This window comes from Lycium barbarum, chromosome 1 (genome assembly GCF_019175385.1).
Source record: "Lycium barbarum isolate Lr01 chromosome 1, ASM1917538v2, whole genome shotgun sequence".
Taxonomy (NCBI): domain Eukaryota; kingdom Viridiplantae; phylum Streptophyta; class Magnoliopsida; order Solanales; family Solanaceae; genus Lycium; species Lycium barbarum.
The window spans coordinates 134,853,855-134,865,787 of record NC_083337.1 but is presented as its reverse complement, the minus strand read 5'-3'; the positions used below and the strand labels follow the sequence as shown (position 1 = coordinate 134,865,787).

The 11,933-nt window shown below is 36.4% G+C and overlaps 1 protein-coding gene across 1 annotated transcript; it reads left to right on the top strand.

The window, feature by feature from the left end:
- The first annotated feature begins 9,782 nt into the window (after positions 1-9,782).
- LOC132638598 (oleosin Cor a 13-like) lies at positions 9,783-10,520 on the top strand. The gene has a single exon (XM_060355425.1). The coding sequence runs from the start codon at positions 9,865-9,867 to the stop codon at positions 10,312-10,314; it is 450 nt and encodes a 149-aa protein (XP_060211408.1). The 5' UTR covers positions 9,783-9,864; the 3' UTR covers positions 10,315-10,520.
- Positions 10,521-11,933: the final 1,413 nt, after the last annotated feature.

Genomic DNA, 11,933 nt, shown 5'->3' with positions numbered 1-11,933 from the left:
ACGCAAATGGGAAAAATCCTAACCTAGTATGACCGAGTCCCTGTGTGGGCTGCCTACGTATCCACCGAGGAATCAGGTCAAGCGTAGTTCGCAGCATAAGATATTTTCGGATTTTTGTTATAAGGCAACCGAACCCTACGTGGGCTGCCTACGTATCCCCCATGGGAATCAGGTCAACGTAGTTCGTACTGCATAAGATATTTTTTGGATTTTTGTTGTAAAGCAACCGAACCCTATGTGGGCTGCCTACGTACTCCCCATGGGAATCAGGTCAGCGTAGTTCGTATGCATGCAAAATCTTTTGATTTTTTGTTCTAAATGCAACCGAACCCTATGTGGGCTGCCTACGTATCCCACCACGGGAATCAGGTCAGCGTAGTTCGTACTTGGTTGTTAAAGGAAAGGTTGCAAACTAGGTCGTCTTACCTAATGTCATCCTTTGATTTCTTCTTGGATTGCTAGCTTTCAGGCTTATGTTATCACCTATCGGCTATTTCAATTTATTTATTTTTCGAGTGGAATCTTGTCTTGTCCCCTAGTTTCTTTGTTACTCTCTCGGAATTTGTCTATTCGTTCATTTCATGTCACAATCGTAGAGTTGGCAGATTTGATAAGTAAAGTAGGAAATAACAATAATAGATGATTGAGGAAAATAGTAAATGCATTCATAGTTTTCACGATTAAGCTTCCAAAAAGATGAAGCAAAGCAAACAAAAGTTTTGAGCATGATTCAAGCCTTTAAAAAATAAAGTTCACTACATGTTCAGTCTACCAAGATTCCTGGCGAATCAGGGATGGAGTACAAGTCCAGTTCTTCAGAGTCTCTCCTAGTTCTGCACCCTGGATGGTTGGTGTCTCAGTAGTTGTTGCAGCAATCTTCACTGGCACTTGTTTTCGGATCATCCCCACAGGCGCAACGAACGTTGATGACATGCCTCTCTCCATCTTTTCCAATTGGCGCAACGGCCTCCTTCCGATTCTTAACTTTTCGAAAATTATCATGTTCACGTTGGCGTTTTCGTGAGTAGCCAAAGGGATGGGGATCCATATCGGGTCGAGCTCCGGTGAGCTGGATCGCTCCTTCTTTAATCAAGGTTTCGATTTTGTTTTTGAGGCCATAGCAATCCTCAGTGGCATGCCCAGGAACTCCAGAATGATATGCACAATGCTTGGAACTATCAAACCATTTTGGAATAGGATTGAGAATTTTTCCTTCAATAGGTTGTACCACGCCTGCCGCTTTCAGCCTTTCAAATAGTTGAGCCAAAGGTTCAGCGAACCGAGTGTAATTACGGGTGTTTTTTAGAACAGGGTTTGGACGGACTTTATGTGTGGTATGTGGTCGATTTTGGTAAGTGGGAGCTTGGACAAGTGGGTTTTGATAGTGAGGTGCTCGAGGTTGGTAGTAGTTTGCTTGGGTGTTGTAGACAGGGTAATGGAATAGTGGAACTTGGTAGGGTTCGGCGTAGTGGTAAAGATAGAAAGGCTGTTGTGGATGGTCAAAGTATGTAATGGCTTGGTTTAGAGGAGTAATTGTAGGTGGTGGGTTAGTGTTGATGGGTAAAGGAATGTAAGGTGTATGACCTAGTGATTGGTTTGGTGAGTTGACGGGTGGTGGATCAGGAGTAGCATGGGAAGTGTAAGTTGGAGGTAAGTTGTTGTGGGTAGGTACAGTGTTTTGCGGAGGAAAATGTTCAGGGGCTGGAGATTCAAGTGATGGAAAACGAGGCGGGTTTGGTGCGACGTTCCTAGGTTCAGGAGGCGGACTTTGGAGTGTGACAGATGAGTTGGTCATGTTTCTAACCCGATTCAGTTCTCTGCGTAGATCCTCAACCTCTTGAGTTAGGCGGACGATATGTTCATCCTGTTGGATAGTAGTGCTATGTTCAGAAGACTCAGGGGGATCATTAGAAACCATGATGTTTTCCGGACCAGTTGAAATAGGTGCGGCTGGATCAGACGTAATATTTGCCTTTCCTTGAACAACCCAGCTGCGTTGAGGTAACGATGATGTCTTTGACCTTGTGATGTAAGGGTGGTCGGCCATCGAGTGTCAACACGAATCAACTCTCTTTTTTTGGAATAAAAAGAAACATACAATATAAACGATGTTAGTCTCACGAACATATCTAGGTAAAGTCATGATCACGTAAAGTCAAGTAAGGCATGTAGCAAATAATTCATCAAGTAGAGTCAAACAAGTTGTCAAACAAATGTAAACGATGATATTAAAAAAAATAATAACGCGTCCTAATATGCATTTGACCTCTTTGTGCCAGAGGTGGGCCTAACGTTGTTTGAAGGGTAAAGTGTGCCATAATATGTCATCCTGTTGCTTTGATTAATTAAACAGATTCTATTTCCCCAAAATAAAGTACAAAGAATTGTGTAACATTTATTACATATCGAATGAATACAACATGAAGTGTTTCCTAATCTAAGTAAAGTAAATAAAATTTCTATGTCTAACTTCTAGCTCCATTTGTGATGCCCTTGATTTTTGTCATTTGTTGTACTCCGGTGCAAATGCATACCTGTCATAGAAACGTTAGTCATTCTCTCCTTCCTAAAGTTTAATTAATTAGAGCAAATAGTCGATATTTAGGCACAGTTATCCTTCGAACATGCACATAAAGTATGATTGGGGTCACTTGGGGTCGAGAAACCCGCTTGGACGTTTGGGTAAAGTCATCTAATGGGGCTTAATACACCAAGGGTATTAAACCTCCTACGATATGAAATGTATGCTCTTCATAAAAGGTGTTGGTTTAGCTCTATCATAGGTTGACTAGGAGTGGGTTTACTAGACGCAAGGTTCCCGAGCGGACTACTCGAGTGAGAAGGCTACGCGGTCCCCGTTACTCGGGCACCCCGCGCATACGCCAACTCTTCTAAAATTTGAATTCTACGAAAGAAATTTGCGGGTGCGCAAAACACACCTCGCGTGTACGTGTGATAGTGTGAGTTTCCAGAAGTGGAAGAAATATGAACGGAATGACAATTTATCAAAGCAGTAACATATAAACAGTTTATATCACACAAACAATCAATAGCAGGTAATCAGTTTATAGCATGTAGAAATAGTTTAAGCAAATAAAGTAATTAAGCTAGCACACAAAGCCTAATTAAATCTAAGTCTGTTATGGTTAGAACCTAAGTGAGTCCCCAGTAGAGTCGCCAAGCTGTCACACCCCATTTTAACCCGGGAGGTCGAAGTAGAAGTGTGACGTATTGGAGATTTCTGTTTTTGTTTGTTTATAAGGAGTCGCCACCTAATTATTTATGGTGAATTAGGACACCTAAAGTTTATTAAAGTTATGTTTAAAGTTAACTCTGTTTAAGGTCTGCGAGACTTAAGATTCTAGGTAAGGGTTCAATTAGTCTAAAGGGAAGGTATTAGGCATCCTTTAAGACCCATTAACAATGGTTAACCGACCGGACTTAAAATTAATTAGGCTAAATGTAAATGTAGTATTATAGGAAAAAGGAAAGTAATTTTGTAAGTATTTCAAAATACGTAAGAATGCCATTTAAAATAGAACTTGTAAAAAATAATAATAATTCATATAAAAAGAGTACTTTTAATGCTATTTTGAAATACGACTTACAAATATGGTTAAGGTTTTAAGACGAAAGTATAATAGCGTTGTTTAAAATAATACTTGTAGAAACTAGTAAGTGTACAAAAGAGCTTTGTTAGAAATAAACCAAAGAAGTAGGACATGTAATGTTTATATGTGGAGGAAATTACTAAAATTTAAAAGAGTTATTTGATAAGAGTTTTAAAGATTTATTCTAGACAGATATGTATTTCAATATGTATTTTTTCTTAAGTGTTGGAAAGAACCTGAAGTGAAAGAGTTGTTCGTTGAATTAGTTTGCCTTTTGTTCCTTAGAGTAAGCTAACATTAGTGTAAGATTCACGATGTTTTAAGTTTATAAAATAGTAAGCATGAATTATTATTCCCTTAGCCAAAAGATGTAGTCATGCAATTTTGGAAATCAATTACTCAAGTAAAGGTTATAGGTACTATGAATAGTTTTAAAAATAGAAGTGAATGTAATTTGTGGAATTAACTACCCATAATTAAACTAAAACCCTTAATGTTACTAAAGTTTGTCTTAATTAACAAGCATAAATGTTAGTTATACAAAGCAAATACAACAATAAGAAGGAAGAGAGGAGAAAGTTAAATAGGTTTGGCCCATTTATTAAGGCCTAATTGCTGCAGACCGTTGCCATTATTGGGCTTCGACCCAATATCCTTCTTGGTAATGAAGCTGTAGGTTGTTCTGTTTATTGGGCCTTGGCCCAGATTTAGTATATGGCTGTGGATTCCATGCGGTAGCGGTGTCGTTGAGTCTCAAAATGAGACTCTTCGGCTCCGGTGTGTCATGCAAAAGAAAATAAGAAAGAAAAAGATTAGAAAACAAGAAGCAGACTTTAATATGATAAGAAATACATGAAACAAATCATATATATACTTGTCTTCGTAATAATTGAAATCTCTACTTTGTTTTTCAGTCGATCTGGAAACAACAATTTGTGATCTTCCTCTATTTCTTTATTAAGAGTCTATAGTCTCCCTATATTAAACCACTGAAGTTGCAAAGCTATATCTTTGCGTTAATCAACAACACGATTACTATAAAGACTCACACCAGCAGGAAAATATACTAAATCACATCATATTGAAGACTGAATTAGCCCCTGACTTTTATGAAGATTTAAATTGCAGGGAGAACACTCTAGGACAGCATAACAGCATAAGGTTTTCAATATCAAACTTTCCTTGTTCAGAAATGCTTATCTGAGAGAAGCATATTTCAGGAGATAAAATAAATACAGTTAATAAAATAGAACATAACAGTGACTCATACTAAAGATTATTTAAAACTAGCATTTCCCCACAATTTAAACTCTAAAGGGAACAACTAAACGAGAGACATTAGAACAGATGTGAACTATGGATTTACCTAACCGAACTATCAATAACCTTTGTTAAAATGTTAAGACATATTCTAGTAATCTCGGCCAAACAAGGCTTCCAATTTGCTGCTTCAGTATTACCAAACCAAGATAGAAAAATGAACTAAGCCTAATAATGATCATAGATAGAGGACAACTGATATTGAATCCAACAGGCAAGTCTAGAAGCTTGATGCATTGGAGCATGAAAATCAATGAGAGAAAACAGATTCTTGCTTCATATATATGTTGCACTTAATAGGTGAAATTAACTCATGGACTTCTAAAAAGAAGACTCAATCATGCTAAACTTTAATAAATTATCAACAAGCAAATCAGAATTAGAGTTCAAACAAAGTATGGCAAGGTGGGGAAAACAAACTTAGGGAAGCCTCTCCTTATTTTCAAAGGAATGTTTTGGGGCTGTTTTCATGACATATTTGCAATAATTCAGATTATGCAAATTCATAATTTGGTTAACAGTTGAGATGGGTCAGGGTCAGATCAGTTTGCATCTCATTTACCCTCAACTGAGAGTGTCAGTTTAGTCTAATGGGATTATCAATTAACCAACAGTGTCTAAATTAGCCCCTTATTAATCCAAAACTTTAGAGTGTCAACATTTTCTGAAAAGACCAAACCATTTGATATTAAACTACATATTCTGAATTAATCGATTCAAAATCAATACACAATCACAGAATCAGACAATGACTGAAGCAAAAGAAATAAATGAAAGGGAAATGATTGGACATCATTGTCTCATTTAGAACACAGAGCATATTCTAGAAATCATAAACAAAGGGAAATGATTTCGACTAGTATACTAACCAATGCCAAAGCCTTAAGTTTTGAATAAGACATCTGAGAGAAAGTATGCATTTAGTATGTTCATGTGGCATCAATCACATCCAGACTTAAACAGACAACTATATCAGTGTAAGCTAGCAAAATTGCAAGATTTTAGTTCAATACTAATCATGTTCAACCCAAGACAGTCAATTATGACAATATGAACTAGCATGAACCTCAAACCAACCTTTTAACATTGATCAGATTTCACTTCAACAAACAGTCATGACAATGTAAACTAGAGGAAACTACAACTAACTAGACGAGCTACTAGTGTCTAGCGTTGATCAAATTTGACTTAAACCACACAGCGATGACAAGGTAAACTGGCCTAAGTCTCAAACTAACCATTCTCCATTAATCTTAACAGTTTAAACAAACAGCCACGACCTTGCAGACCAAATAAAATCAACAACCAATATCGATATGTCGTATAATCATTGCGTCACATCTAAACCCAGGCAGATTACATTCATAACAGTATACATTATCTCGAACAAATAGAGCAAAAGAGGGACATTGCTGGCCTGTTTTAATCATATACATGATATACCTAAGATATACACACCATAGTGCGTATAGCAGACGTATATCGAATGTATGCCTTCGCCTTATCTTGATAGCTCATTGTATATCCATGTATATTCGGCTCTAAATAGGTTCTAAGTTCTGGGAATTCAGTCTAAACATCCAAATTACGGTATGCATCTTTCAAATTCATTTTTTTGGCGATTAACGTTCTATCCTAACAGCCCCCAAACATCAAACAAATAACGCGACGACAAATAAACTATATAATCATTAAACATATAGCAGCACAGGCAAAAAATCTTAACCAAAACAAAAAGACTAAAGATTATGAGCGATAAATGTATCGAGGTTTACCTCTTTGTGTGCAGTGAAGTGGGTGTCGACGGTCACGAATCTACTCGAACACGACGAGCTCGAAATTGATTAAAGTAATTAACGTTTTGAACAGAAAACGAAAGGAAAATAGAGCAATTGTTTGCTGTCTTTGTTGATTAAAGTTTTATGTTTTGTAGGGAATTTTGGCTCTAAATCTTTTTTGTTGATTCAGGTTTCTTGTTCCTAAATGAAATAAACCATTCAAAAACCAAATCCAAAAATCCCCCCGATCCCCTCCCAAATTCCGATTATTTATAGTATTGTGATTAGGGTTTAAGAAAGGAAGAGAAAGAGGAGCGTGGGAGAAATAGGCGTGGGGACAAGATGGACAGACGCATGGGGGACATGGGATGGAGGAGACGATGGTGGAGAGAAAGGGAACGAGAGAGATGAGGAGCGTGAAGAAGCGGCGAGTGAAGGAGAAAGGTGAGGGAGGCGGGTGAGGAATGGGAAAGAAGAGGAGAAAGAACCCTAGGGGTTCTTTTGCTTACTGACCCGGGTCGGGTCAGTCCGAATAACGGGTTGGGGTTAAATTTTGGTTGGGCTGGATCTGTTGAAAACGTGGGTAATGGGCTGGTCCGTTTTGGGCTGGCCTATTAATTTAAATATGGGCTGATATAAATGTGGGTTGGATATTAAAATGTGGGTTGCTTATTTGGGTAGGGAAATAATATTATATTTGTATTTTAAGCCATTAATTGGCTAAATATTGTCGACCATTCTTCCGCTATTTATTTATTTATTTTGGGATTCTAATTTAATAACTGGTATAATATATATTATGTAGAGACAATAATTAACCTGTAGAAGAATAAAGATTTTGCAAAATATTTCCTTGTAATAAATTTAACGAGTCCGAACCCGAAAAATGAAATGATGACGAATCATCTAAAATTTGTAGTAAAGTGATACTTGTAATGTTAAAAATAAAAGTAATGATATTTAGTAGTAATGGCAATAAAATAAAATATTTAGCTCGTCAGTAAATTTAGAAACCCGAGTAAAAAAACTAAATAAAGGAGGGACAAAATTGGGTGTCAACACCTACGCTGTCGTATTGCGTGCATGTTCTGTCCCAATTCATGCAGCAACCGAAGGAAGCACACATAAACGCGACTCTCCAGGTGATGCGCTACTTGAAGAAGAATCCAGGACAAGGCACTGTGATGAGAAGAGATTGTGATCTCCAGTTGGTGTGATTCGGACTGGGCCGGATGTTTGTTGACTCAAAAATCACTTACCGATTGGTTTATCTCCCTCGGGAATTCACCCATATCATGGAAAACCAAGAAGCAACACATTGTCTCTCGCTCGTCAACGAATATCGATCAATGGCAATTACGATCTATGAGTTGAAATGGCTAAAGGAAATTTTGCATAGTTAGGGCGTCAAACATAAATCTCCGGTGAACATGTACTTTGATGGTCAAGCGGCATTGTATTATGCGCAAAATCTGGTGTTTCATGAACAGACTAAACACATTGAAGTCGACTGTCACTATGTCCGGGACGCGCTGTAGTCTGGAATCATACTTCCCAATCATGTGTCTACCAGTGAGCAATTCGCCGATGTGTTTACAAAGGCTTTGAGCAAATCGCAGCATCAGTATTTACTTGGCAAGTTGGGCATTCGAGACCCTCATGCTCCAACTTGAGGGGGGAAATCGAGACTGTATGTGACCGGACCAGTTTGTCCGGTCACGGCGGTGTGTTAGTAAAACCCTAAGTCAGTAGGAACCCTATCCTAGTATAATTGTAATGGTTATTTATGGTGAATTTGTAATTATGATAAAATAGGATTTTAGTTCTTTTAGAATAGGGTTGCCTTATTAGATTAGGGCAAGGATGACCCTACTTGTATATAAGGAGGTCATTATGATGAATCAAAGGAAGAAAATATTTTTCCATTATTCTTGTCTCTCTAAATTCTCGTCCCTCTCTTGATTTTAACAAATAGTCACCATCACAATACAAATCAAAAGAAAAAATCATCATCGATCAATCTCGAACTAAAAAGAATATCAAGTTTTTTTTGTTGAAATTAATCGACAATTTTTTCACGACAAACGAAAAAGAGAAATATGAAACATGTATCATGGATCTACTAAGCCGAAGAAATTCATTTCCGTTTGGCAAGTGAAATAATATAGTTTTTTTCAGAGTGAAATGTAATAGCAAAAGGGAATGGGAGTTCTAAAACTCCAAATTACTCCCTCTGTCCCAATTTATGTTTCACAGTTACACTTTCTAGAATCAAGGTAGTTTCTTTATGTACCTTTTAAATATTTTAAGGTTGATTATTATGATTTATAATACTTTTTATGTAGTTTTCAAATATATAAATTTTATTTAAAAAAAAAACTTAATTTCACTTGCCATATTCTTTTTTGCACAATCCTTAAAAAAACATTAACTAAAACGGTACTTGATTAAATTATTCTTATTTATTCTTTGATCTCAATTTAATACTACTTTCTTTTTCACTATATTAATCTCTCTCTACAGTTATTGAGTAATTAAGAATAAAGGTGGAAAGTAAAAACTAACTATACCTTTATTTTTAATTAAATGACAACTATTATTTTGAACCATCAATTTTTAATAAGGCCTACAAGCAAAATGAGCGGGAGGGAGTATATATGAATTCTTGGTCAAAGTCTAAAATTTTAAATCTCAAAGTTCCAACCCTGCCATATAAATTGAGATCAAGAGAGTAGAACCGTAAAACGTTAGCGTGCCGCTATTACAAGTTTACAACCATTGCCTAGTAAAGTAAATTTGAGTGTAACAAATTTACCATAGAAAAAGAACCCAAAAAACAGAAAAAAGAGCTCTGAAAAACACAACGAAATTACCATATTCATACGAAGTTCCCTTTGGATGCTTTTGTCCATTTCTCCAAAGGTTACAAGTACACAAAACTACAATAGACCGACAATTGTACGTGTCTCATAACAAGGCATTCTCATTGCATGCAATTGCCGCATGTTTCACTAGACATCCCTTCCTAAAACACGTACCCCTTTCCACATTTCTATATAATCCATCTCCCCAATTTCCTCAACACCCCCACATTCAATTCATCTCCATTTTCAAAAATAAACTCTCATATCTCACTCTCATAAAATTTAGCAAGTATGGCTGATTACTATGGACAACACCAACATACTCAGCACCAGCTCCAAAACCCTACAGGGCAACAACAACCCCGTTCTCACAAGATGGTTAAGGCAGCTACCGCCGTAACGGCTGGTGGCTCGCTGCTTCTTCTTTCCGGCTTAACCTTAGCCGGAACGGTGATTGCTCTCACCGTTGCGACTCCGTTGCTGGTGATTTTTAGCCCGGTTATTGTACCTGCTGTTATTACTCTCTTTATGTTGTTCTCAGGGTTCTTGGCTTCTGGAGGGTTTGGTGTAGCGGCGGTAAGTGTGTTGTCGTGGATTTATCGATACGTGACCGGTAAACGACCACCTGGAGCGGACCAGTTGGACCATGCAAGGCACAAGTTGGCTACTAAAGCTGGGGAAATGAAAGATAGGGCTCAAGAGTTTGGACAGCAACACGTTACTGGAGCACAGCAGACTTGAGGTCTTGGGTTTGGGCTTAGTGCTGTGTTAGTTTACTAAAGTTGTACTTAAATTCGTTTATTCAAATAGGTTGTATCTTTTGTTTGTAAGCTTTCATTTTCGTCTTGTGCTGTAGCTATGGGGCTCTTGTCTTCTCACTAAGTCGGCATTATTGTAATAGTCTTTCCTTTTGAACAAACGAAATAAATGGAGCTTATGTTGTAGTACTTAGTTGTGATCAAGAAATTTTAAAGTGTTTATCTGAACCCGGCAGACCTACATGATCTAAAAAATTGAACTGAATGTATTCACATATGTCTTGATGGATTCAAAAGTTGTTTCAAGTCTGGATGCCTCAAAAATTGTTTTAGGTGGCAGGTTCAAATTTCATTTCAGGTGGTGTGCTGTTTTCTGCGACTTTAAAGACTATTTTGATTAAAAAAATCATAGCGGGACATTTTTGCAATTTTTAAGATTTTATTCTGACTACGCCTAAGTATGAACAAGAAAGATCTCATACCTGAATAATAAAGAATTACTAATACCTCAAATAGTCGTTTGGTATGAATTATTCAGGATTATAATTTTGGGACTAATTTATCTCATTTTTTTGGATTAATTTATCCCATCTAAGAGATGAGATAAAATAATTCAAGATTAATGGGATATCCATCTAAGAGATGGGATATCCTTTAAAGAAAATTTCAGAAACCTCTCCTCACGTTTTGCTTCGTTTCACTGACATTCCCTCATGTTTGCAATATTACGACTACTTCCCTTATTTTAAATTTTTATGTAACAACTCCTTTATTTTATTTATTATTAATAAAACATAACATTTGTCCTTCATAAGATCATGCTTTTTTGATTAATTATTAATTTATAAATTCACCTTTAAAAAGTTATTTCTCAGGAATGGATATATGGCACGTTCACTGGCACGTTCCTAACATTTGACTGTTTTTGTTTCTTCATGTTTAAACTTTTTAGATAAAGTATCTTGTCAATTACTGTGATTGATTAAGAAAATATAGAAAAATTCTGAAATTAAATTTTCTATATTAAAAATATAATTATCTTATTGCAAGCAAAATTCAATAACACGAGTTAGATAAGTTTTTGACAAAAACAAAACGTCTTTAAAATGATGAAGCAGTATAGAAACCTTTACCTCTTAATCCCAATTTGTCAAATCCAATCCATCAAAATACTACTTAATTCCTAAAAGCAAAAACATGAGGAGTACTTGACATACTTACAAAAAAGATTACAAGTAAATTGCCTTTATTTGTTGAAGACACACTTAGTAAATTTTTTTTTTTTTTTTTTTTTGCAGAAACTATGATGAGAACACTGGAGAGGGTTGAAGGGGATTAGGAAAAGAGAACCCTTGCTGAGAAGACTGAAGAGCACTTTGGTATATTTTTGTTTTCAGTTTATCAGAAATGAGATATTAATAAAATAATAATTAATTCAAAGAGCATGATCTTAGGGAGAGCAAATCAGTCCATGAATGTTATTTTTCATTAGTAATTAATAGAATAAAAGAGTTGTTACAAAAAAGTTAAAATAAGGGAGATAGCCGTAATATTACAAACGTGAGGAGGTCAGTGAAACAAAGCAAAACGTGAGGGGAGGTC